Below are 27,344 nucleotides of genomic sequence, written 5' to 3'. Positions count from 1 at the left end.
TCAATCAAACTCTTCGCGCGTCACTTCCCCTTGGTACCGAGTCCTCTCCCGGTGGTCAAAATGGGTCCTGATCTTTATCCCTTATCTGCCCCAATAGGGCTACAGTGGCTCTATACGCCAGGTGGCAGCGGGTAGATGGCCCAGGCCTGGTCAATTGAGGTCGGGGCTTGCAAATCAGAGACTTGGAACAGCACCACAGCTGTGGGCATGCCAGAGAAGAGAGGGCGTCCCTCCCCCGCGAAGGAGAGGAACCAGAAAAGGCTCAGCGAGTGGTCCCTAAGGTAGAGCTCGCGAGCAGCAGCTTCTGGCGGGACCCTGGGTCAGACGGTGGCAGGTGAAGCAGAAGTTGCCTGGGCCTGTCGCTCAGGCCAGACCGGGCTGTGCCCCTCCCCGTCTGGGCGGCGCCCCGCCCCGCCAGCCACCGCCGTCCCGCCCCCCCCCGCCCCCTCCAGGCTGCAACAGGTGCCTTGAGCAGGAAGCTCGCGCCGTCACCCGCTCCCCGGACGCGTCCAGGACCCACTGCGCCGCGAGTCATCCCCGGCCCCGGCGTGCGCCCCAGACACGGTGACTCCGGTCCGCGCGAGCCTCCTCCCCTCACTGCGACCCTACCAGGCCCCGCAGCCCAGCTGCCCCAGCCATGGACGCCCCGGAGCCGCAGCCCGACCCCGACGGTGGGGACGGCCCAGGCCACGAGCCTGGGGGCAGTCCCCAGGACGAGCTGGACTTTTCCATCCTCTTCGATTATGACTATCTGAAACCCATCGAAGGTCGGTGGAGGCTCCCCCCGCCTGGCCCTCGAGCCCTGGCGGGGACTTGGGCCTGGGGACCCGGTGCAGGGCTTTCTTGAGGAGTTTGCAGCAGGGACTGCCCCTGCCCCGGTGACAGGGAGGTTAGCCAGAGACAGTGGCTGCAACCATCCTGAGGGGGCGGTTTTCAGTTCCCACTGAGGGTCGCTGTTAGTATAACAAAGGATGGTCAGGTCTCCAGGACACCCCAGAGGTAGTGGAAGTGCTGTCTTTGCCCTCTGAGAGTAGAGTCGGTGGAGGGGCGTGTGCCCAAGGATGTCAGGGAGGCTGCTAGAGTCTGAAGATCTTACCCCTGAGGCTGTGAGACAGTGGCCCTGTGGCATCCTGGGAGCCGGTTGTTGGGGACTTTGTGTTGAAACTAAGGAAGAGGCTGCGTGTCTCATGCTAGAGGGTGGTTTGCCTTGGGTGTCAGGAGGCTGGCCCATTTCCTCTCTGAGTTTACAGTCACCGCAGGTGGACCAGCGCACTTATTAAGTGATCTTCCACCAGCCCCTCACCCATGCTGTAGTGGACGGGGGGCACCTAGGTGAGGAGGACACAGGTTGTTTCGGCCTAAGTTCAGCCCGTGCCTTCATTTGGCCTCTGTTGCTGGGGGTTGGCCAAATGCCCCTGTCACTTGGGTGTTCAGCAACATTCTGTCAGAAGCAGGAGGAGGCTCTTCGTCCAGCCTCATGGTTTCTAGTTAGAAAGCTTGTCTGGGAGCAAACAAGAACCTAACCAGGTTTCCTGATTTTAGCAGCTCAGCCCGCGCTTGTGGCAGGCCCAGGAGCAAGCCTGCTGGCGGCTTCCAGATGCCCCCATGGCTCCAGGCTTGCTGGCATCTGGTGCCTGGTGCGTAGGAAGGGCCGCGATGCTGGCTGGAAGATATTGAGAGTCATGGTGGCATTAACCTTTCCCCCAGCAGGGTCCTCGCGGGCAACCTTTGGGAAGAGACCTGCTTGGTGACAATTTTGTGTGTTTTGGCTAGAGGTGCTAACTATAGTGGAATAGGCATTGTTGATGTTTTAGACGGCTTTCCCCTGAAAAGACAATTAGGGATCTAAACCATCCACATGTATCCGTAGTCTCTGTGTTCATTAAGATTAAAGTCACGTCTGGTGGGGAATTCACACACCTCTCTCAGGTTCACAGTTTCTCTCTCTCTCTCTCTCTCTCTCTCTCTCTCTCAGGTAAGGGTGGAGGGTGAGGATTTCCGGGGAAATAGTTTCCAAGCCAAATCTGGTGGGAGGTGCTTTTTATAGTTTTTCTTGGCAAGTAGGGCGCAGTGGCCAGCAGATGGGCAGCTTAATGACCATGGGAAAGCCTAGTAACCTGTGTTGTTGTTGTTTTAATAATAAACTTTATTTTGGGGGTTCCAGTTTCTCATTTATAGAAGTACTATGATAGTAACTCAGTAGCCCACTTCCCTCTTATTATGGACCTGGGGCATAAACAGGGCATATGTACTTGATACTGATGCTTGGTCATTAAGAAAAGTCTGCTTTTCCAGTGTGTGTGTGTGTGTGTGTGTGTGTGTGTGTGTGTGTGTGTGTTAACAGCCTTTGAAATACTGTGTTAGAAATAGGTACTATAGATATGTTATATACAGCCTGTTTAATTTATGTCTGCGACAGGGTATCATGTAACTTGGGCTGTCCTGGAACTAGACAGCTTCCTCGCCACAGCATCTTCCGGGGTCACAGGCCAATGCCACTGTGTTTTAACTTGGGTTTTTTTTCTGATGTTTTTCTCATGGTTAGATCAGGCTAGAGGTGTTAGGGAGATCACGGGAGTGTGGGGCCATTCTCTTCTTATGTCAAGGGAACATACTCTCAGCCTGATTCATTGCTGTTGACCCGACCTTCCCTGCAGGGGAAAGGCCTGTGAGCTTCTTCCTGGTGACCCCTTTCCAGATTGCGTTCGTAGGAAAGTCACTAGGTGAGGCCCTTGCTCAGGTGCAGCGAGTGATGCTCTGGGAATCTGTTGGGAAGGTGAGGCCTCTGTGTGTGGGGGGGGCAAGCGTCTCAGAAGGGACTGTAACGACAGTCGTGGGGTCACCTCTGGGGGTCTCCCCTCTCCGTTCCTTCATAGTGGGAGTCCCTGAGAGCTAAGCTGACCTTCATCTTGATACTAGGCTCTGGTTCTAATGATATGCCTTGAGTCAGCTGGCCACGAGCCTGGTAAAATCCACAGGAGGAAAAGGGTCAACAACGAGATGGATGCTGATGAAAACAGGTGAAGGCATTTGGGAGGTCAGAACTTTGCCTTGGTCCATGGGATATACCTCTCACCCTAGCAGGCAGGCATGGTTTTTGACTCCTAGTTTACAGAGGAGAATTCGAAGGCCTAGAGAGGTAGAGTAAGTTTCTGGAAAAAGCAGAGCCGGTCGATGGCAGAGCTGAAGTCTGAGCCTAGGCGCTGATCTACCGTTTGGGAGGCCTTTCTCTCATCCCCTGCGTGGCGTGGGAGGCACTTGGTCCACGGGCCACGGCAAGCGAGGGACTGAAGGCAGGAGGAGTGGGCTAGGGCAAGCCATTTAACCTCTTTCTAGACCCTAGTTTGCAGTTCTATTCCGCAGTGCACTTTGGGTGAACTAATCCACTGAAATTAACCACTGCGGGTTTTGTTTCTAGCATTTACTAAACCTTTTCTTTCACGGTCAGCATGAGCCGTTCTTCTGTCACTCATCCAACTAATTTTCTAAGCACTTACCATGTTCGATCTTGGGGCTACCCCAGGCGAGACCCAGTTCTGCCCATGCTAGTGTCCCTAAACGGGCCCCTCTTGTCGTCTTCCTGAATGCATTGGCTGATACCTAAAATGAAAGATTGCATCAAAGTGGAGATTGTAGGTCTCTCTCTCTGTTTTCAAGACAAGGTTTCTCTATGTAGCTTTAGCTATGCTTGGCTGTCTTGGAACTCACTGTGTAGACCAGATTGGTCTTGAACTCACAGAGATCTGCCTCCTGTCTGCCTCCTCATGTAGGTCTCTCTCTCTGTTTTCAAGACAAGGTTTCTCTATGTAGCTTTAGCTATGCTTGGCTGTCTTGGAACTCACTGTGTAGACCAGATTGGTCTTGAACTCACAGAGATCTGCCTCCTGTCTGCCTCCTCAGGGCTGGAATTAAAAGTGTGCACCACCACCACCCAATCATCTTTGTCTCTTTAAAAAACTTATTTTTAACTATGTGTATGTAACTATGTGTGGGTGTGTGCACCATGTGCTTGCAGTTGTCTGTAGAGGCCAGAAGAGGGCGTTGGATCCTCTGGAGATAGTTACAGTTGGTTGTGAGCCACCCAGTGTAGATGAGAACTGAACTCTGGTCCTCTGGAAGAACAGACACTCTTAACCGATGAACCAGCTTCTCCATTCCCCTTTGCCTTGCTTTTGACCATGGTAGGAGGACCTCAAATGCTCGTGTAGGCTTCAGATGTATGCATTTATTATGCTCAGAAGGTATCCATCCCTGTTTCCCTGGGAGTTTTATTAGGAATGGGACTTGATTGGCATAAAAGGCATGTGAGTGTCTATGAGAAAATATGAGCCTATTCCTAAACCTGCTGCATATTGGTTTATATAGTAAGAGGTCATCTAAGTGTAAGTATATAAGTGCATTCATCATTCCCAGTATTTCTTGTGGTGGCAATATCAGTTTGATTGCATATGAAGGTCTTTCCCAGCATATTCCAAGGTGATGCTTTCCCGTGATTCTCTCGCGTGTGCAGCTGGCCTTAGGTCTCTCTCTTTCCTATGCTGAGGAACCGGTGGGAGTCAGTTCTCTCCCTCCATCACACGGGTTTCAGGGACTGAATTCAGTGGCTGGGTTTGGTGGCAGGCCCCTTTACCTACAGAGCCATCTCACCAGCCCTATTTATGTTCGCTGTTTCTACGGGAGTCAGTTTTGGTAAACCGTATCCAAGAAACTATGCACTTTGTCCAGATGCGTTTCCAAATTTATTTGCCCGGAGATGTGTCAAGAGCGCTCTCATTTCTCTTCTAGTGGATGAGCTGTCCAAGTTTATCCCATGTAGAGAATAGGATTAAGGGTTCTAGGATCCTGGCGGCTGCCGATCACACCCTGTTGGTGGCCCCTTCCGTGAGAGTGCCCTGGGCATTCTTGAGGTTCAATGGGTTCTTCCCCCTTCTAATTTGGAATTCCCCAGGAGTCCATGGTCATCTCCAGAAGTATCAGATCCCCTGGGTGCTGGGTTGGGGACAGAAATGCTGGTGGCGCTCACTATCAGTTTGCCTCAGTGGGTCTGATGCATTTCCTCTTCTGACTCCCTTTTGGCTCAAGTGTACGGAACCAGCCTTGACTTTCCTGAGGTCAAGCAGAGAGGCCCCTTACTGTTGCTTGCTGCTTTTCAGTCTGTTTCCACCCTTCTTACACTGCTGGGTCCACACTCTCTGAAAAACTGATGAAAACCACAGACACCACACAATCACACACACACATGTACGCATGAAGTGGCTCTGTGAACACAAATATGTCCTGGGCACAGAGCACACACACACACACACACACACACACACACACACACACACACACACACACCATCCACAGGTGTGCCCCAGGGCACTGCCTCCCCCGACTCCCACTGCCATGAGCTTTTTACACCATTTCTCGAGGGAGTCACGGACCGGTCCCTGATGTCACCTACGCTTCAGCTTGAGAACACCTGCTCTCAGCAGCCCATTTGCAGGGAACAATGAAAACCTCATCCTTCCAGCAAACACATGGCATGCTGGTTCTGTGCCAGGCCTGGTGTGGTCTAGAGATGAAAGAGACCTGGTCCCTGCTTTTGTCTGGCTACTCCGGAGCCAGCATGGGACACAGCCCGGTAAACAAATGGGGACAAATGAGTTGCTGTGATATAGTAACAGGCTTTTTTGGGTGCTACTAAAAATAGGCCTGTATACTAAGTAAGCTGGCTTGCTGGACACACATGACATTCAGAGATGTTGCCCTTTGTGTCCCGTTAAGGACAAGCCTTAATGAGCCTACTTCAGACAAATAAGGTCTCCAGGTGCCCCAGGAGAAGTGGGCAGAGGCCTGATCAGAGAGGAAGCGGGGCTGGGGTGGCCCCCGTCATCCTAGCTTGCAAGGCTCACAGTCGCTGTCGTTAATGCTGATCTGGAGTAGAGGCACCATACAGCCCTGCCATCAGCTGCTCTCATTTGTCCCCAGGGCTCGCCAGCTCCAGAAGCAGTGAGCCAAGTGCAAGAAATGTAGCTCACATGTTGGCAGTGTCAGGCCTCTCTGGAGTCGGGGGACCTGGGGTCCCCGAGTCTTCCAGCCACCCAGCCAGAGTGTCTCCAGATACCCCAGAGCTGCAACCTCCAACTGTGCCCGACAGGCCCCACACGTGACGACCCTTAGAAGTGGGACAGTAAATGCTCCTCTCTCGGGTCTATACATCAGCAAAATAGAACTGGACAAAGTACAGGGGGCATTCGCTCCCCCTGCCACATGTCATCTCTTTTCTCTCTTCTCTCCTTCCTTTCTTCCTTTCTCGTCTCATTTAGCCCAGGTTGGCCTCACACTCTCTCTGTAGCCAAGGATGACCTTGAACTCCCGACGCTTCTGTTCCCACTTCCCAAGTTCTGGGATTATAGGCATGTGCCATAATACCCAGATTACGAGGTGCTAAGGGCGGAACCCTGAGATTTTGTGCAAGCTAGGCCAGTGCCCTACAGATTCGAGCCACATCCCCCAGTCTCTGTTTCTGCTTATTTCTCTGTCATGCATGCTTCCTGGAGGCACCTGAGTCGTCCTTCCCGCTGACTGTGCAAGTCAGAGCATCATGTGTAAAACTCGAAAGCCTGGGTTTGACTTGTGGGCTATCTGGAGACTGGGCTGAGCAGAACTGCAGGCCCGCGGCAAGCAGATCAGGGCTCATGGATCAGATTGATGCAAAGTTGCTAAGGTTCCTTCGAGGGCTGCTGGAGGTCACATGACTTTGGTTCCTGGCTCATGTTTCTTATCTGTGCTGTGGGCTGATGAGGACAAAGGGCCCCACTGGGGCAGAAGTGAGGGTTCAGAGAGGTCTAGTGGCCCAGGCTTTGTGACTGTGGATGGTCCCTGACAAATCAGGGTGTCCTAAGTGTGTGGGCTCCTGGGGGAAAGAGCCTTTTCCTTGGGCCTTGATGTGTCCTGAATCAGAAGAACAGATGGGCCATGAGGGGTGTGGTGTCTGTTGGCTGCCGGGCTCCACCCCGTGCCTGGTGTCTGAGCAAGTCAGCTAAGCCAGAGGTCTGTTTGGTTCTGACTCTAAGTCCCCTGTCCACTCCACTCAGTCCTGGAACCCTGCTGGCTGCAAACACTTCCTTAGTTGTTCACGTTCTGGGCTGGAACGTTCTGGAGGCCTCGTTCTGGGTGATGCAGGCTGCTCCCAGGTGTTGTCTGCTGAGCCAGGCCCAGAATAGAACAGCCCTTAAAACGCAGCTCCATGATGGGTACCCTGTGGCTTTCCCCTAGAGAGGACTTCCTCCCTCCCCCAGCACAGGAAATAGCCTCAGGCTCCCAGAGTGCTGTGGCCAGCTCACTTCCCTGGCTGCTGCACCCTTACAGCTAGGGTTTTGCTGACGGCTTCCAGACTGAGTCAGAGCCTGGAACCTGGGCTGTTCTGGGATGGATAAGGCTGCCTGCTCCTTCACCTGGAGCTGAGGGAAACACTTTCACTTGCCCTCTGACCTTTTGGCACTAAGTTTTCCCCCAAATATGCAAAAGTAGGGGCAATGGTGCCATGGGCTGGCATGTTGCTAATGCAAAGCCGCCTCATCTGCACCTCCATCCCGGGCATTTCCCCGCAGTGGCTTTAAGTATAATTAATTCATCTAGTATTTTATAGATCAGGTGTCAAAGACGTGGACCCCCCGAGAAAAGTCAATGACTGCTCTTGGGGAACCTCAGGGCACTGGACTCCGGGGCCCCCCCAATATTAAAACTCTTGTGTAGAGTGCATAATGCTCACACCCCTGACTTCAGTAATGATTAAAAAACAATGTCTGCGGGGCCAGCGAGATGGTGCGGTGGGGAAAGGTGACCCCTTGCTGGCAACATGAGCTCCATCCCCAGGACTCACGTGATAAATGACTCCTCTCAGTTGTCCCTTGACCTCCACGTGCATATCAGAGCACACATGCTAATAATAAATTTAATAATAAATTAAGAATGGTACCCGTAGGATGACTCGGTGGGTAAGGTGCTTGCTACCAAGCCGGCCACCCTGAATCAATCCCAGGAAACACATGGGAGAAAGAGAAAACTGACTCCTGCGGGCTGTCCTCTCACCTCCGCATGTGTGCTCTGGCGCATGTGTGTATGTGTGTCATGTACACACATGTGTGGACATAAATGCACAATTCTAAAATAATACAAAATTGTTTTAAAGGAAATTTTTTTTTTTTTTTTTGGTTTTTCGAGACAGGGTTTCTCTGTGGATTTTTTGGAGCCTGTCCTGGAACTAGCTCTTGTAGACCAGGCTGGTCTCTAACTCACAGAGATCCGCCTGCCTCTGCCTCCCGAGTGCTGGGATTAAAGGTGTGTGCCACCACCGCCCGGCTTAAAGGAAATTCTTTTTTAAAAAGTAAAGTGATATTTCCCAGGTTCAGTACAGTGTTTTGTTTTGTTTTGTTTTGTTTGTTTTTGAAACAGGGCCTTATGTAGCCCAGGCTGGCCTCGAAGTATTTGAGGATGGCTTTGAACTTAGGGTTCTCTTGCCACCGTCTCCCAAGTCCTGGCATACGGGGATGTACTTCACAACCAGTGTTCTAGTTTGCTTTTGTTGCTGTGATAAAATGCTGACCAGAAGCAATTCGGGGAGGAAGGGATTGTTTGACTTGCACGTCCCAGTCCTAGTCTATCACTGAGGGAAGTCAGGAGGCTGGGCCAGAAGCCTGGGAGCAATGAGGGCTCCCCTCCTCGGTCCTGCTTGGCTGCTCTTCACGTACAGCCCAGGCCCACCCATCTAGAGGTGGCCCCTCCCACCGTGGACCAGGCCTCCCACATCAATTAGCAATCAAGAAAATGCCCCAAAGGCCTGCCCGCAGACCAATCTGATGGAGGCAGAATTTCAAAAGAAGGCCCTCTTCCCAGGTGTGTCAAATTTAGAGCCAAGCTTATCCACCACACACGGTTTATGAAAAATTGCTGATGAAACCCAGGGCCTTTGTGTGCTAGGGCCACACTGTAGCTGAGTCACATCCCCAGGCCCCAGGTGTTGTAGCCCCAACATTTCTGATGCACAGCTGTTGAATCTACAAACAGAAGGCAAGAGCGCAGACAGTCAACGCACAGGCCTGATGCTAACCTAAAATAGTTAATATCAGCTACCCACCATTCAGGCCTCACTGTTTGTTTCCCAGGCTTTTGCTGTTAACTTGTTTGTATCCATCCCTGAAGACCCTTGTATTGGGAGTGGTTGACTTGACCATTGCTCCCTTTGCCCTTTGAAAATTCCCACAATTTCCTTTTTTTAATAAATTTATTTATTTATTTATTTTTTATCTTACTGGCATTGGTGTTTTGCCATGGGTGTCAGCTCCTCTGGAACTGGAGGTACAGACAGGTGTGAACTGCTATGTGGGTGCCAGGAATTGAACTTGGGTCCTCTGGAAGAGCAGCCAGTGCTCTTAAGTACTGAGCCATTTTTCCAGCCCCAGTCAATTTTCTTCATGTTTATCTATTAAAGAAATAAAGGAAATAAGGTCCCCCCACCACCCCACCCCTCTATGCCCTGGATATTGCTAGATGTCTCACCCCTGTGATTTTTTTGGGGAGGAGGACATGTTTCTCTGTTTCTTATAGATCTGCATGTAGTTTGTGTGTATATGCGTGCCTTTGCATGTGTGTGTTTGCTTGTGTGTACACATATGTGTGAGCCCACACATGAAGGTCAGAGGCTAACTTTCCTGAGCTGCTGACTTTTTAATTTAATTTAATTTATTTATTTTTGAGGCAGGGTCTCTCACTGACCTGACACACACCAGTTTAGCTGGTCTGGCTGCTCAGCAAACCCCAGGCTCTGCCTGGTTTCGCTTCCCCAGAGCTGGGATTACGAGAATGCACTTCTACCATGCCTGGCTTTTTTTTTTTTTTTTTAAATGCAGATGCTAGGCTCAGCCCTGCAAGCACTTTACCAACTGAGCCGGCTCCATATCCCTTGGCATTTACTTCCAAAGCCCTGTGCCCTGGACTTTTAATGTGTTTTCTCGCTGCCTTTTAGCAGGCTGAGCTGGAGGCAGAGCGGGGAGAGTTCCTTTTCCTGAGCGGGCATTGGGGCCCAGCCTGCCTTCTAATCTAAGGATTTGGAAGAGGGCCTGTTTCGGTTAATAAAGTACATTTCTCCCAGCCAGCCCTTCCCTGTGAATTTTAATTGAGCTCTGCCTGAGCAAAGGCAGGAAAGCGGCCTGCAAAGCACGGGATTTGCCAGGGCCTTATCAAAACAGAGCTGCTGGGGGATGCCTGCAAAGGGGGCCGCTCCTTGAGAGGGGAGCCCCTTAACCGAAATGTTTGAGCAGTCAAGAAAAGGCCTAGGGAAGGGGGTGTTTGCCTGCCTAATCCTCAGCCGGTGGGCTGCAGGTCTGAAATCCACAGGGGTGATGTCACCTCTGCTGGGTGGATTGGGAGGAATGTCTTAATGACCAGGTGTGTGGGTGTGTGGCAGCAGGGTAGGGGGGCTGATTAGGCATGCCCACCTCTGGAAACATGGCACACATATTATATGGGGGGCATAAATAAGACACATCCTGTCAGTAAGGTTATTAGTGCTTGAGTCTCTGGTTGAGTTCCATGGTTTCATGGTCACCTAGCGGAAGCTTTACTTGCAGGGGTCAGGCTTTTGAGGGACCGGGAATGAGTGAGGGGGCTCAGCTCCTGGAGGAGGCTAGGGTGGGCAGAGGCTACAGAAAAGCCTATGGCTGTCTAACCTCAGCCCTTCCTGCCTGGCTGCCACGGAGTGGGTGGGCCATGTCACGGCGAGTCCCGATTCTGGGGGAGGATTATCTAAAGGCTATTTTTGGTGAATTCTTCTGACCAGATCTTCCCTTCTCCTTTTGCTGAGGAAGCTCTTTCACCAGCTCTCCAGATCGCAGGCTTGCTCTCCAGGACCCGTGGAAGGAGGGTGGCTGGTCAGGAAATGGAGGGGTATTGATACGAAGCAGTACCCCTGCCCCCCCCCCCCACTTCTGAGCCATACAGGAGAACCCTAGTCTTGACACTGAGTAACAGAAGTGAGGCAGTGTGTGTATGGGTGTGTGTGTGTGTGTGTGTGTGTGTGTGTGTGTGGTAGCTTCAGTATTACTGAGTGACACGGCATCAGCAATGTCTGTTTTTTGCGTGTGTGACCTTGGGGGATTCCCTGCACCTGAACCTCAAGTTTCCCTGTCCCTTGCAGTAAGGTGTTGGTAATAGCAGCCTCCTCGCTTGTTATAAGTGCCTAAAAGGGAAGACATGCAGGCTGATGATGTGGTGGATGCCAGCTATCAGAAAGACAGCAAGCGGGAAGGTGACTAGGATTCCTGAAGACAGGAGGACCCCCAAATACCTCAACTGCCAAGTGGCCCCTGGCCCTCTGCTTGAGGGAGGCCTTGAGTCGTACAGGGCACACATGCCAGCCATCTTCCAAAGCAGCCCAGGACACCATGTTTTTGCAAGCATCCTGCCAGCTGCTGCTTTGCTAGCCTCCTTGCTCTGGGACCATCCTCTCCTGTGTCAGTGTCGTTGTTGGCGCCTGGCTTGGTGGCAGACTGCCGGAGGCCGGAGGCGCTACCGAAGCTGCCTCTGTCTGTCTGGTGAAGGCAGACAGCTGTCTTCTCTGGGACAAGGTCAGAAAAGAGGAGAGGATGCCAGGAAGCCTGCGCCAGCACCTCCATGCTGGCGAGACAAGAGGGTAAACGTCCCCTCGCCTTCTCTGGTGTTCTTGGACCCACTGATCTGGGTGGAATTTCTCAACTTTCAGGGCCCGTCTGTGTGTGTCACCTCTGAATAAAGGGCGTGACAACCTGGATCTTCTCCTTCACACATATGACTCATTTTTGGGGAATCCTGTCACCACTGCCCGCTGTGTGTCGAGAGGGAGGGCGCCTGAGACTTGGGGACGCGGGGGAAGTTGAGAGTCTCCTTCATTACTTAAAGACCATTGGTGACTCTTGCAAATGCTTCTCCCTGTAGACTGTGAAGGCAGCCAGATGGGAAATCCGTTGCCTTCCTGCCCTGCTGTGGGGCTCCTGCAGCCGCATGTGCAGGAGTTTAGGGGAGCCACAGGCCTCCGTTCCCTCTCCTTGCTGCCAGTCTGTGTTGCCTGGCTGTGGTATCTGGGCACTACCATGGCGACAGAGTGTGATGCCGCAGAGCTAGACCTCAGATGTGAGCTCATGAAGGGGTGGGTTGGAATAGTCTGGGCAGGGACCCCCAGATCTGCAGCCCATCCTGCTGTGGGCTATGTCCCCTCCCCCCAGGCACTTCCTATAGGCTCCCTAGTGAGGTTTCTATTTTTGTCATTTCTATTTCACTTCCTAAAAGCCTGCCTGGACTTTTTAGACACTTGAAAGATTGTTTTCACGGCGTTCTTTCCTCCCCCTCCCTCTCTCTGTCTCTGTGTGTGTTGTATGCGTGGTGTGTGGTATGTGTATGTATGTGTGAGTGTGTGGTGTCTGTGTGGGCGTGTCTGTGCTGTGTCTGTGTGTGTGGTGTGTCTGTGTGTGCGTGTATCTGTGTGTGCATGTGTGTGTATGTGTCTGTGTGAGATGTGAGTGTGGTATGTGTGTGTATGAAGTATGTGTGAGGTGCATATCTGTATGGTATGTGTGGTGTATATGGAATGTGTGTGGTGTATGTCTGTGGGTGTGTCTGTGGTGTGTGTGTATGGTGTGTCTGTGTGTGTGCCTGTGTGTGGTGTGTCTGTGTTTATGTGTGCATGTGTGTATTGTGTGTCTGTATGTGTCTGTGTGAGATGTATGTGTATGTGTGTTGTATGTGTGTGATATATTGTATGTGTGGTGTGTGTGTGGTATGTATGGAGTGTATGGGGTGTGTATCTTTAGTGTGTGTCTGTATGTTTGTGTGTTGTATGTGTGTGTGTGATGTATGTATGATTTTATTTTGGGGCAGGGTCACAGGTTGACCTGGAGTTCATTATGTAACCCAATGTCTTAAACTCTGAGAAACCGTTCTGCCTCAGAGTCCCAAATTCTGAGACTATAGTGTACCCTGGTTTCCTTTTTTTTTTTTTTTCAAAGGTTTCTCTTTGGACAGCAACCTGGCAGTGAGTGGCATCCTGGCCTTGACCATAGGTCCATTCTTGAATGAGCAGCTGGCAGGAAACGAAAGGGGAGTGGCTGCTGGAGACCACTGAGAGGCTACAGTGTGGTTTTAACTCTCTCTTGGGGCAGACAGAAGGACTGAGAACATTCTAGAAGAAAAGAGTTGGGATCTCAGGTTGTTAGGCCAACAATGGCCCTCAGCAGGTTCTGTCCTGGGGCCCCTCACTTCTCTGTGTCATAGTTAAGATGTCACTATTCCAGAAATAGTCTCTTTCACGAGAAGTGGTGCTCAGCAGTGGTTGTGGGGGTGGGTAAAGGGCCATGTTGCCTCAGACTGTCTTGGCTCTGCAGCTTAAAAGCGGTGTGACTTTGGGCCGATTACTCACCCTCTCTGAACCTCATTTTTCCCATTTGTAAAATGGGGAAAGCTGTATTACCTGTTTCCTAGTGTTCTTGTGAGAAACCCCCACTGATGTATGCTGGTTGTGTGTGGTGGTCTTTGGTAGAGAGCAAATGGCACAGGTGTGTTGACTCTTAACTTTTCTGTTATGACAAGGAGCTTACTGAGTCACTGAGACTTTGGCGAGGCCTGTGGCTGCGCTCCGGGGCAGCTGGGGGATGGGGTGAGGGGCACCAGTCCCTGGAGGGAGAGTGCTGGAGGCTTCCTCTAGCTGTTTCACACACTTCCAGAGGTCAGTGCAGTCTGGGAGGCCAAGAGAATTCTTGAAGTGCTGACCAGTCCGTTTTGTTTTTATAAAATTCCTTCCTCTTTTACAAAATGCTTTTGAAGAGCTTGGGGCTAGCGTGAGTGATGCTGTCAATCGAACAGGGAAACCATAGCAGGGGAAGCCAGAGCTGCTGCCTACAATACTTCCCCAGTGTCTGTTGTGTACATGTGTGGGGCTTTGTGTGTGGAGCTGCCCCGTGTGTTACCTGTGAGGACAGAGTGTACTCGGGTCTCATGTCAGGGGTGTGAGGCTGGGTCCTGGGTCCTTTGGACACTGTGTGACCCTCCATAAACTAAGGGGTGCCGAATTCTCTGTGAGTAGCTCTCACTCCTGGTAGGCTGACCTGGCTCCTGGCAGTTCCCGGGAAATTGGTAGAGGCTCCCCAAGTCCTCTCAGCGCCCAGGTGTTGAGTGAGCTCCAGGGACCTGGTGAGAGACAGCTTCAGGTGTCAGTAGACCAAATGGCCAGCAGAAGCTGTAAGGAGTTATAGGGACCAGAATGAGCAATGCATACCCCTCCCAGAGGTGGCTTCCTCAGGTTCCAGGGTGTGGCCTACAGGCGTGCTTCAGGCAGACTCTGCCTCTGCCGAGCGCAGGAAGTGTGCGGCAGAGGTGCAGAGCCCAGAGCCCCCGGGCCTCAGCTTCAGTTGGCCTTGCAAGGCAAGGGGACAGTTGGGTGGCCAGCTATTGGAGTGGGTGGGGCAACTGCTCAGCTCCACACCAGCCCCTGCAACAGAGTATCCTTAGGTTGTAGTAGATCCAGAATTCCCAGCCCAGGGTGGGTATGCTCCATCGGATCCTGCTAAGGACTCTGGGTAGGTGAAATCAGCTCTCTGTGTCCCATTTCATCCTCTGTGGAAGGCAAGCAGCTTCATGTAGATGTGAGGGTTAAATGCATGCTACGTGCTAGCTCCAGTGGTGGGCCCATTCCCAGTACTTTAGCTACCCCAGCCCTGCAAATTTTTTGTAATAATAATAATAATAATAAACTTCAAAAAGCTCACCTTCTTGGGGTGGAGGGACAATCTGTTAGTGGCTCTCACCATAGGGCTCTTTAGGATTGAGCTTAGAAGCTACTGTAGTTCAGTCTGGCTAGTCAGGCACCTCTGTCTTCATAGAGTGGCCCAGGAGAAGGGAGCTGGAGGCATGGAAGGGAATTTTGGACAAGGGTTACTTTGAATGCGGTCTCTCTCTCTCTCTCTCTCTCTCTCTCTCTCTCTCTCTCTCTCTCTCTCTCTCTGTATGTATGTATATGTGTAGTCTCTGTGTGTGTCTGTGTGTATGTGTCTGTGGGGTCTCTGTGTGTGTGTCTCTGTGTGTGTATATGTGTGTGGTCTCTGTGTGTGTGGTCTGTGTGTGTGTTGGGGAAAGGACAAGAGAGAAGACCCAGAGCAGTCATGGCTCCCGCCTTCCTCCTTCCTTTGAGGACTGACATCTCAAGCATAGGCCAGGCATCTCTCATGGCAGGTGGCACAGAGGTAGCCCACCATGAGTGCATGGCACATAGAGAGAGCTGTGGCCTCTTTAAAAAAAATTTGTTTTATGTTTTGCCTGTGCACTATGTGTGTGCCTGGTGCCCTCGGAGATCAGAAGAGAGTGCCAGATCCGCCAGAACTGGAGTTTACAGATGGTTGTGTTACAGATGTGTTGCCATGTGGGTGCTGGGAATGAAACCTGGGTCCTGTGGAAGAGCAGCCAGTGTTTCTGACCATGAGCCACCTCTGCAGCCCCACGCTGTCTCCCTCTAGATGCTGCTTTCTCTTTGAGCTGGGAGGAATGGTGTTTCAGTTGTGTGTTGCTAAGTCTTGAGAGCCTTGCTTACCCATAGGCTCCCCTTCTGACGCCTGCACCCCGTCACATGGGCACACTCTGCAGGGTCACAGAACACTGCGCTGTCCTGATGGTGCTGGCAAAACAAGATGTTTAGCGTTTGACAGAACCCAGCCACCTCTGCCTGCCACACAAATTATACGTCAAGGAAAAAGCTCGTGGGAGGGTGGAGGCGAAATGCAGGCTCAGAGCCTTTGCCTAGGTGGCCTGCTTGAATGTGGTCACCTTTTGGGGGGGCCAGGTATGCAGTACTGCAGATTAAACAGCCTCACATATGGTAGGCAAGTGCTCCATCCCTGAGCTGGACCTGCCACCGCCCCCCCCCAGTCCTCTTTACACTTTTAATTTTGACATAGGGTCTCATTAAATTGTCCATACCTGCCTTGAACTCATTCTGTAGTTCAGACAGGCCCTGAACTAGGCGATGCCCCTGCCTCAGCCTCCCAGAATGATGCAAACATTCCTTTCAAAATAAAAGTTGTGACGTGGAGTTGGATAGATGGCTCAGTGGTTAAGAGCACATGCTGTTCTTTCAGAGGCTCAGAGCATTCATGTCAGTTAGCTCACAACCATTTCTAACTCCAGCTTCAGAGAGCTCTGATGCCCTCCTTCTGGCCTCTGTAAACACCTGCACACACATTCACACACACACACACATACAACACACACACAACGTGTTAAAAACAGAGTGGAGTTGAGCAAATATAGTAAGTACATAATACATATTGACAATGCCACCTACAGCCAAGATCATGCAAAGAAGTTTATGGAAACCCTCCTGAGAAAATTGGCAGCAAGGTGTGGTTCTGAGATACGCTGGCTTCCATCTGGGTGCTGGGCAGGAGAGAGGAGTGAGACCCAGCCAGGCACATGGGCTGTTTCCAAAGAGCCCAAGAGTGGGGATCCTAGCCACTCACAGAAAGATGTTAATGACTTGCCATTTGTGAGATTTGCTGTCAAATCCCAGAGAAGGCAAAGGCTATTCGTTACCCTCACGCCTGCGCTTGCTGTTAAACATTTATAGACTTGGGGAGAGAAAAGAAGGGGGGCGGGAAGGAAATTGCCACCAGGATGGATTAAACCAGTGTAAACACTGCGATACTAGGCTCAGCGTGGCCAGTTGCTCCTCGGAGCTCCTGGGCAGTGTGTGTCTGTATGCGCACGTGTGTGTGTGTGTGTGTGTGTGTGTGTGCGTGTGTGTCTCTGTGCCTGTGTGTTTCTTGAGACAAGATCCTACTCTGTAGAGCAGGTTGTCTCTGGACTCACAATATTTCTCCTGCCTCAGCCTTCGAGCGCTAGGATTATGGGACTACCATACCCCATGATGTGTGTCTGGATTGTTCACAGTATCCTGAGCTGTGTTTTTTTTTGAGGCAGAGAATTCTAATATGACCAGGATCTCTGTGCAGGACGGTTCCTGGTTTGGTCGGCTTGAAGGGAATGGGCTCATCAGAACATCGTTGAACATGGATTTGATGCCAATTGGCCCATAGGTTAGACATCTGTACTGTGTGCTGTCTGCCAGGAAGGGGTGTGTGCATGTGCACACGCAGTGCCAGTTCAGGTTCAGATGCACCTTCACCCTGACTGTGCATTGCATGAAAGCAAAGCCGTGAGGGAGTCAGACGTGCTCTTCCCCCACTTCTAAGCGAGGCCGCGGGGCCTGGAGTGGGTGGGGACTTTTCTTCTGCCACTAGCCAGTCAGTGGCAGAGCAGGGCTAGGTTCTGTTTCCCTCCGTGTCAGCAGAGTTTCACTGTCACATGTTATGTTCCATGTCACCCCTACCCCTGCCACCTGCCCCACAGAAGCTAATTATGTTTGGGAAATTTAAGTTTATTTTCTCCGCATAATACACAAATCAAAAAGTTTCCTTTTTGCAGGGCTGGGGAGATGGCTCAGTAGGTAAGCATGAGGACCCGAGTTCAGATCCCAGTACCCACATAAAAGAGTGGGGTATGGCTCCACGCTCCTGCAATCTCAGTGCTGCTTGGTAGAAATAGGAGTATCACTGGGGCTTGGTGGCCACCAGATGAGTTCAAAGTTCAGTGGGAGAACCTGTCGCAAAGGGAACACTGTGGAGGGTGACAGAGCAGATCACCTGATGTCCTCCTCCGGCTTCTGCGTGTGCATGCACACCCGCCACAGGTGTGCCCCTCCCCGCCTCATGTTCACCTTGCTCTTTCTTTGATACTGAATCTCGGTGGTCACTGCTGTCTGGTGCAGGAGGACTTTTCCTGGTCACTGTTGGGATGAGCCAGAGCCTCCTCCAGCCCCAGAGCTGCAGACACTGACCTACCCCTTATCCCTCTCCCAGAGATAGGAGTGTCCACATAGGATGCAGTTTTGAGAATGGTGTTAAGGACTCTGGGATGCATCTGGGATTTTGATGGATGTTACCTACTTAGTCACCCCTCCCTAGAGATGACATCCTCTGCCTCGTGGGTTGGGCAGTGACATTTTGAAGGAGTGCCGTCAGTGTCCCAGGTGGCTTTTATGGGGATGCCTTCCTCTCTGCCGAGGGCCCACCTTGTCCCAGCTCCCATGAAGCAGAGGCTCGGTGTACTTCATGGCATCTCTGATTAGGAGACCGGCAGACTTGATGGTCAGTAGCTGATGCCACAGTTACTTCCCCAGAACTGGGAGACATACGGGGTTAGAGCGGGCACCCCTGGGAAGAGTGAGCTGTGGGAGAATAGGGACAGTGGCAGAGCCTGCAGGAATGGGTGGGTTTTAGTGCCACAGAGATGGGTGGATGGAGCTGTTGAAGCAGAGGGAACAGAAAACTGCAAAGTCCTGAGGCCAGAAGGAAGCAGGTGGTCTCTTCCAAACCCTGCCTTGCCTGGAGCCCTAAGATAGGAGAGGTTAAGGGTGGACAGACAGACCCTAACCATGCTGGCCCAAGTCCTCATGTTATTAGTGGTGGGCAGCCCTTTGGGAGTACTCATCTGGAATGGGAGCACTCATCTGGAATGGGAGCACTCATCTGGAATGGGAGTACCATCTGGGCATTCTGAAGTCAGTTCAGCTAAGTTGGAATACACTCCCTCTGTTGTGGCCCAGAAAAGGCCCAGAAATGCCAAGAGTCACCAGGGTGGCTACCCTAGCTCCCCAGAGCAGGAGACCCCACTCCTGGCTTGTGGGACCCTGGGCATGATTCTTTTATGTATTCAGTCACTTCACACGCGTGTGGAGGCCTGTAAGTGCCAGGCACAGTGGTGGGTGCCGGACAAACAATACTAACCCACAGTGAGATGTGGACCCGACCTCGGCAGAGCTTAGAGTTCAAGAGAAGTACCAACTTCCATAAAGGGCCAGAGAGTAAATATTTTAAGATTTGTGGTTCATATAGACCCTGCCAAAACTCTCAGCTCTGCTGTTTCGGTGAAGAGGCAAGCCCTAGCTAGGTCCTATGCGAATAGACATGGTGATTTTATCAGCAGACAAAATGTGGGCCCTTGGGGTGTGTTTTGCTTGGCCCTGGTTTAGCAGGACAGGCTCACTAAACACATATGTATCCGAAGCGATGGGAGCCAGCAGTGGGTGCAAAGGAGAAGTGGCAGAGAAGAGGCCGAAGACGATCTTTAGGAGGGCAGTCTGTGGAGGTGCTGGCAGAACAGATACACAGAATAAGGGAAACATTCCTAGGAAGATCTTGAAGGGAGAGGAGACAGCTCTCTCAAGGACTCAGGTCAGTGGGGCCCGTGCTGAGCTGTTTGGGGGGCATTGGGCACAGGTGGAGTGATGAGACCGGCTGGTGACAGGGGCAGACTGGCCCATGATGACCTCAGGCCCTATCTAAAGGGCCAGAGGAAACACTGAAGGGCAGTTTCCAGAGTGGACATTGGACAGAGGGGACTTGGTGAGACTGAGGTAGAAGAGGGGGCTTGGCTCAAGATGGACGTGCGTTACCAGGAAGACTGAGGCTGTGTGTTGGCAGGTCAGAGGTCAAGGTTTGTTGGTGGCTGAGTTAGAAGGCATGAGAGTGGAGGAGCCAAGGCTGCCCCCATTACTGATGGAGAAGGGGGAGGCTTGGAGGAAGAGTCGGTGAGGGGCGGTGAGGACTGCCGTCCCTTGGTGGCTCTGCAGAATTCCCTAACGAGGAATGTAAGGGGTCAGGCTTAGACATCAAGGCACAGAGTAAGGTGACTGGACAACGTGATCTGCTGTGGTGGGCCCTTGAGATGGGACAGCAAAAACCCAAGTTGGCCCCTGATGCTAAAGAGGTGTTTAGGTTGCTCTGTACTCGCTCCTATTAACAGTTTGGGGACCCTGTAGCCATGATCCTGACTTTTGGGGTTCAAGGGGCTCCTCTGAAGGAATTGTGAGTCTGCAAATTCTATGTCTTTGGGGACTCTTGTCCCCTCCTGGGCCACATCTATAAAGGGATATGAAGGAGCAGGGAACCTGGTTCCAGAAAGCCTCTCGCACTTGGGTGTGGACATCTCCGACAAACACAGACTCCATGGACCTTAGAGGCCCTGTTGCCTTCTGCATCATACATGTCTTGCCATATCATACATGTGACATGACGAGGTCATCGCAGCCCTGGTTCAGCTGCGGGTCTCTGCTGCTGTGAGCAATGGGAGAAACTAAATTCACTTTAACAACATTCACTGTGCCTCTGTGCAGAGACACATTCATGTGCACGGTGTACATGGGTGTGCCCATACATATGTGTACATGCATATGGAGGCCAGATATTGATGTCTTCCTCAAATGGTCTCCTTATTTCTTATGACAGGGTCTCCCCTGGAACCTGTAGTTTGTTGATTTGGCTGCACTACCGGGCCACTGAGCTCTGAGGATCCCCATCTCTGCCTCTCTAGTGCTGGGGTTACAGACGTGCACTGTCATGCCTGACTTATGTAGGGTCTAGAGATCACACTTGGGTTTTCATACTCTCATGGCTGGCAGTTTGCAAGTGAACCAGCTCTCCAGCCCCTAAAATGCACTTCTGAGGGGTGATCTAAGGTCTGACTGTGGACGCTGGCTGCTAGGCCAGTTTGTCGTCCACACTCCAGCCAGCTACATACACAGCTGGTGTCACGGTGCCTGTCATTCTGGACTCTCCTGAGGGAATTTGGGACACAGAGGCTTCATTTTACCTGTGGCAAGCTCAGGGTTTTCCATGGCGGGGTATTAAGACCAGCTAGTGACAGAAGACCATGCCCACCCGTGACTGTAACTCTGTACCCCAGTTCTGCTTTAGAGGCTTAAAGACCCCCCTTCCCCCTTCTCTTTCCAGAAGAACAGAACGCACATAAGGCCATCAGCTCACCCTCCGGAATCGCATACCCGGATGATGTCCAGGACTATGGCCTCAAGCCTGTCAACCCCCTTGCCAGTTTCTCTGGCGAGCCCCCCGGCCGGTTTGGAGACCCGGATAGGATAGGGTTCCAGAACTTTCTGAGTCCGGCCAAGCCAGCAGGGGCTTCGGGCCCGAGCCCTCGGATCGAGATCACTCCATCCCACGAACTGATGCAGGCAGGGGGGGCCCTCCGTGGGAGAGATGCCGGCCTGCCCCCAGAGCAGCCGGCCCTGGCCCTGGCCGGCATGGCTGCCAGCCCGAGGTTCACACTGCCCGTGCCCGGCTTTGAGGCCTACCGCGAACCGCTTTGCTTGAGCCCCGCTAGCAGCGGCTCCTCTGCCAGCTTCATTTCTGACACCTTCTCCCCCTACACCTCGCCCTGTGTCTCGCCCAATAACGCCGGGACCGACGAAGTGTGTCCCCAGTTTCAAAACATCCCTACTCATTATTCCCCCAGAACCTCTCCAATAATGTCACCTCGAACCAGCCACGAGGACAGCTGCCAGGGCCGACACTCGCCCGTGCCCCATCCGGCATCCCGCTCCTCCTCACCCGGTGCCAAGCGGAGGCATTCGTGCGCAGAGACCTTGGTTGCCCCTCTGCCCACATCCTCACCCCAGCGCTCCCGGAGCCCCTCGCCACAGCCCTCGCCTCACGTGGCACCCCAGGACGACGTCATCCCCGCTGGGTACCCTCCCACGGCTGGCTCTGGTGTTCTCATGGAAGCCCTCAACAGCCTGGCCACTGACTCGCCCTGCGGGATCCCCTCCAAGATATGGAAGACCAGTCCTGACCCGACTCCCGTGTCCACTGCCCCGTCCAAGGCGGGCCTGGCCCGTCACATCTACCCAGCTGTGGAGTTCCTGGGGCCATGTGAGCAGGAGGAAAGGAGGAATTCCGCTCCTGAGTCCATCCTGCTGGTACCACCCAGCTGGCCCAAGCAGCTGGTGCCAGCCATTCCCATCTGCAGGTGAGTGGGGCTTTGAGAGCAGTGTGTGCCCAAGTGCCCTCTAATTGTTGGCTTTCTTGATATTTACATGGAATTTAGTCACACGGGTGTCATTTAAATCCTGGCTTAGACATTTGCTGGCTGTAAGTACCGAGAAGGACGTTAACTTCCCTAAGCTTCAGTTTGCCCATGGGTGTCTCTGCTACAGCAGGTGGTTGTGGGGTTTATTGTACTAAGTGCTTGATGGCTGTCCCCTAGGGCACATCATCTTCACTCAGTAAGTACTTATAAAGTCCCTACTATGTGCTGGATTCCCTCATAGAGCAGTGTGGACCCCAGTATGGAACACCCCTTCCTTACTCTCAGAGGAGCTATGTGTGAGGACATCTGTGCTGCCTTTGCATTTTTCTCAGAGACGAGGAGCCCCAAAGAACAATACATCACACAGGGCTCAATCCTCAAATAGCTTAAAAACCCGGCAGGCCAAAGCAATGAGTGTGGCTCACAGGGGAGAGGCTTTGGGACGTGTGAGGACATGTGAGGACTGAATGTGTGTCCTGGCTCTGCCACCCATTGCCCATTGCCTGTGTGTGTGTGTGTGTGTGTGTGTGTGTGTGTGTGTGTGTGAGCGTTGTGCTACTGTCTGCTGTGCCTGTGCCAGACACTGATAAACAATTATAATTCGACTGTTCCCAGAGCAGGCATCACTAATCAATCAGGATTCCCCACCCCAACCCCGTTTACTGAGCCCTTCTTTGGGACTTTGTTGTTCATTTCCTGAGAGATGAGGATACTAGCAGTGCCTACCTCATAGTGACTGTTTTTAAGAATTAGATAAAACAACACACTTCAGTGTCCTGGCTTAGAGCCCGTTCAGAGTGAGCACTCCGAAGAGGGGCAGCTGCTGGCATCGTGTTCTTTTCCCGCTGCTGCCCTAAGACACCCCAACAGAGGCCACTTAAGGGTCTACTCTGGCCCACAGGTCGAGGGTGCCGCCCATTGCGGTGGGAAAGTGAAAGTGGGAAGAGCTTGAAGCTGATCAGGGCACATAAAAAAACTACAGTCAGAAGCCGGGCGGTGGTGGCGCACGCCTTTAATCCCAGCACTTGGGAGGCAGAGGCAGGCGGATCTCTGTGAGTTCGAGACCAGCCTGGTCTACAGAGCTAGTTCCAGGACAGGCTCCAAAGCCACAGAGAAACCCTGTCTCGAAAAAAAAAAAAAAAAAAAAAAAAAAAAAAAAAAAAAAAAAAAAAACAAAAACAAACAAACAAAAAAAAAAAACTACAGTCAGGAAGCAGAGAGAGACCGATGTTTGTGTTCAACGTGCTTTTTCCTTTTTATACAGTTCAGGATCCCAGCCTAGGGAGTGGCGCCTCTCACAGTGGGTGAATCTTCCCACCTTAATCTCATCAAGATCACCTGGGCACTCCTAGTGGCCTGTCTCTTGTGGGATTCCAGAGCTCAAGTTGACTCTTCGAGTTTTTACAGGGAACCTTTAGAAAGGGCTTCTCTGCTGGTGAGGGGACTTTTAGGGTGGACTTCTTTGCTGACAGACATGTGCCAGGAGAGTAATCTCATGGAGTGGCAATGATGACATCGGTAACCACCAATGGCCTGCTGTGTGCCAGCAGAACTCTGTCTAGCATCCTGTTTCTTCCTTGTGTGAACCTGGCTTGGTGTTATTTGGCATTTTAAACAGTGTTCATTTGGGTGCTGAGGGGGACATGCGCTGTCCTTTTCTCTCTGCCCTCTCTGACAGCTGCAGCACAGGTGACCTAGCTGTCACCATCACCCCTGTGCTACCCACACAGTACTTGCTTTAGCAAACGGAAACTTCCCTGATAAAGCATTGCATTGAATTGAGTGGGTGAAACCCGGCTGTGCTTGTCAGCGCCTCAGAGGCTGCCCTGAGCGGGAAAGAGTAGGCTTGATGGGTGGATGGTCTTTGCTCTAAGTGCAAATCCAGGTGTGCCACAGGAACCCATGTGTGTGCCATTTCAGAGAATCTTTGAATGTGTCAGTCTCGTGTGAAATGAAACTGCCCACCTGCTCACCTATTCACCCATCCCTCCATCTCTCCACCTATCTCTCCATCCATCCACCCACCCATCCATCTCATCCACCCATCCATCCATCCATCCATCCATCTCATCATCCATCCATCCACCCATCCACTGACCTTTCCATCAGTCCGTCTGTCCGTCCGTCCGTCTGTCCGTCCATCCGTCTGTCCGTCCGTCCGTCCGTCCGTCCGTCCATCCATCCATCCATCTATCCATCCACCTACCTATCCATCCATCCAGCCACCCAGGCATCTATCTCACCTTCCCATTTAATATTTTCTGAGATCCTGCCCAATGTCAGGCTGGCTCTAAGTCACTCCATGGAGGCTTTCTCAGGCACATTTAGAAGTGGGTAAGACAAGAGCAGTGTGGAGATGCGAGCACATCCTAGGCTTGGAGTCAGGGGACTTGAGTCAGAGCCCAATCTGTGTCTCACTCTGTGATCTTAGGTAACATTTTATGTTTTCTGAGGCACAGAAGGACGATTTTGGGCAGAATTTCAAGACCTTGGTTGACGCTTTAACAACATAATTCTAAGCCATGTTGAGTAGCTGTTGTATATACTGGGCAGTGTAGAGACTCCAGGAAAATGAAACTTAAGGCCCCTCCTCAAGTTTGGTCTCTGTGTGTGACACCATAGCCAAATCAGAAAGTCCATAGAAAATGATGTGTATGTGTGTGATGTGTGCATGTATGTGTGTTTTGGTGTGCATATATAGTATATATATATATGTGTGTGTATGTGTATGGTATATGTTTCTGTACATGTGATATATATGTATATATAATGTGTATGTGTGCCTCATGTCCAGGTGGTATATATGTATATATGAGCATGGTATGTGTATTTATATGTCCATGTACATGCATGTGTGGTGGTGTGTGTATGCACATGTGTACATATGTATATGTGTGGTGTGTGTCTGTGCATGTATGTGGTGTGGGTGTCTATGTGCATTGTGTACATGTCCATGTGTGTGTAGTGTGTATAAGGATATGTGGTATGTGTAGATGCATATCTCTATATATGTGTATGGTGTGTGCACATGTACATGTGTATATACATGTGCATGTACATGTGTGTACATGCATGTATATGTATGTGTATGGTGTGTATGCCTATACACGTGTGTGCATTTTTCAAGGAAAACCATTAGTGCTAATGGTCATTGACCATTCTGATACTATGATCCTCATAGGATTTCAGTATGCCCACTTCACAGTTGAGGAAAACTGAGGTCTAGGGAGTCACAGAGGAGTAGGTGTTGGGGCTGGAATTTGAACTTGGGTATGGAACCCTAGTCATGGTATTGATTGTCCCTTTTCACTTCACTTTGGGTTCACGTGGTTTGGTTCACACATACCCAAGCTAGATTCCTCTCTTGGCTTCTAGAACCCATTGCTCAATAGCTCATCAATTAGTGATTGTGAGTGGATCTGAACTCACTCCCAAATGCACAGCTAATCAAGATAATCAAACATAGAAACTCTCACTATCTGCTGGTCTCTTTGCCACTTGACTGTAGCAGACTGTGCTTAAGAGAGAAGTACTTAAGCCTGTGATGAAGTGGTGACATGCCCTTTGCCCTTTGGAAGAGGAAGTGTTCTGGCAGAGGGATGTTTTGAGAGCTTAATGTTGGGTTTTCCATGATTCCTAGAGGAGAAGCCAGTCACTGGAAACATGCAGGAACCAACACAAATTGAAATTAGCTTCATCCCCCAGGAAGCCAGCTACGCTGTCTTCATTAGATGAGAACGAGAGTAAGCAGAGGTCCTTTGGCTTGTGAAGACCTCCCTCATCGCGACTAAGCAATTTCTGGCCCTCAGCATTTTATTCTTCCACCCCTGGGCACAGTTTCCAGAAAGGGGCCATTTATATTTAGTGTACAGATGGACTGATTAGATTGTACATTCTCGTGACCCAGTCTGTTTTCCCCGCAGCATCCCTGTGACTGCATCCCTTCCTCCACTAGAGTGGCCACTCTCCAATCAGTCAGGCTCCTATGAGCTGCGGATCGAGGTCCAGCCCAAGCCCCATCACCGGGCCCACTATGAGACGGAGGGCAGCCGTGGTGCTGTCAAAGCCCCGACAGGAGGCCACCCTGTGGTGCAGGTATGGACTCAAATGCTCTTACTTCTGTGCCCTACACTTGTCACCAGGAGACGTCACTCTGCCTTGCTGCTGTTTGTGAGGCCAAGCACATCTCATTTCCTTACTCCTCGGAGGGAGAAAGATGTGTGATGTTGTGAGTGTTGAGAGCCTATTGGTGAATCACAGTCTGGAGGCGGGGAGGCCTCCAGAGCAGGGTGAGGAAACGTGATGTCCATCTGGAAGATGGTCCTTCCTTTTCTTTTTGATGGAGAGATTGCTAGGACTTGGCAGAGCTGTTAGAACTATGAGTATTTCTGCTTGCTTTTTCCTGATCAACATTCTTATTTCTGTGACCTGCAGATAAACCAGAGATTTGTTCAGGGACAGAAGTGTGATATTCCTCCCCCCTCCAAAGTAGTCGAATCGAAATATTCTTCAAATTGTACAATCTGGTTAACGAGGAAGTATCATAGGTGTCTAGGTTCTGGCTGGTGAACCCACACAGTTCAGTTAACCAGAATTTAAGTTACTGTAACTGTTTATTAGTATCTGTCTTAATAGGAGAGCTACCATGTGCTGGAGACCTGGACAGGGTGTCCATTAGCACCCTTGAGGGGAGGGGATTCTTGAAAATGCAGATTTTTGCTAAGCTTGGTTGTTTAGGAGGCAGAGGCAGAGGCAGGTGTATCTCTGTGAGTTCCAGGCCAGACGAAACTTCCTTAGAAATTAGAAATCAGGAGTAGAGACCAGACGAACAGACCTCCAAATGCTAAAGTTCTCCCCAAGTGCACTGGGTGTGTTCCCCTAGTTCAGGACTCCTGGCTGATCAAAGCCCTTGATACACAGATAGGACAAAGCCACAATGGAACCCATTGTTCTGTACGACTAATCTATTACGTGCCAAGAAGAAAAGGGGGGAAAAAGAAAGAAAGAAAAATCCCGGCACAGCGTGTGCTCTGACCTGGCAGCCCTAGGGTCAGTTTCTTCCTGTCCCCAGACCCTTAGCCTCACCTCCCCCTTTATAGCTTGTGGTGTTACTTCTGCTCTGACATGGCGCCAGTACAGACTGGTACGGACTAGGTTCTGTCATCTGCCTCTAAAGGTGGTCAGCCCAAGTCCTGTCTGGACATGTGTTGTGACTGCACAGCTGGCTGGTTCGGGGGCATCTGTGGGAAAGCCTCTGTTGTGTCTCACTGCCTGGGGTCTACTATGGGCAATATGCTTCTGGTGGACATGGGTAAGCCCTGGCTTTGGACCCTAAGTGGCTGGGGGAGTCCTGAGGATGCCCCGTTCCCTTCTTCCTCCCAGCATTCGCTCCGCTGGGT

General features: G+C 51.5%; 1 protein-coding gene across 2 annotated transcripts in view; it reads left to right on the top strand.

The window, feature by feature from the left end:
* Positions 1-471: 471 nt before the first annotated feature.
* Positions 472-27,344, top strand: part of Nfatc2 (nuclear factor of activated T cells 2) — a 107,737-nt gene continuing 80,864 nt past the window's right edge. For both annotated transcript variants that reach the window (XM_050120182.1, XM_050120183.1), the window contains exons 1-3: positions 472-767; positions 20,853-21,885; positions 25,869-26,040. In XM_050120182.1, the coding sequence (XP_049976139.1) occupies positions 638-767; positions 20,853-21,885; positions 25,869-26,040 (1,335 nt within the window). In that variant the 5' untranslated portion in view covers positions 472-637. The remainder of the gene's footprint in view (positions 768-20,852; positions 21,886-25,868; positions 26,041-27,344) is intronic.

The sequence above is a fragment of the Alexandromys fortis genome, unplaced genomic scaffold, assembly GCF_014885135.2.
Source record: "Alexandromys fortis isolate MF-2015 unplaced genomic scaffold, M_Fortis_MF-2015_v1.1 scaffold_141, whole genome shotgun sequence".
Classification (NCBI taxonomy): Eukaryota; Metazoa; Chordata; class Mammalia; order Rodentia; family Cricetidae; genus Alexandromys; species Alexandromys fortis.
This window is presented reverse-complemented; position numbering and strand designations above follow the sequence as displayed.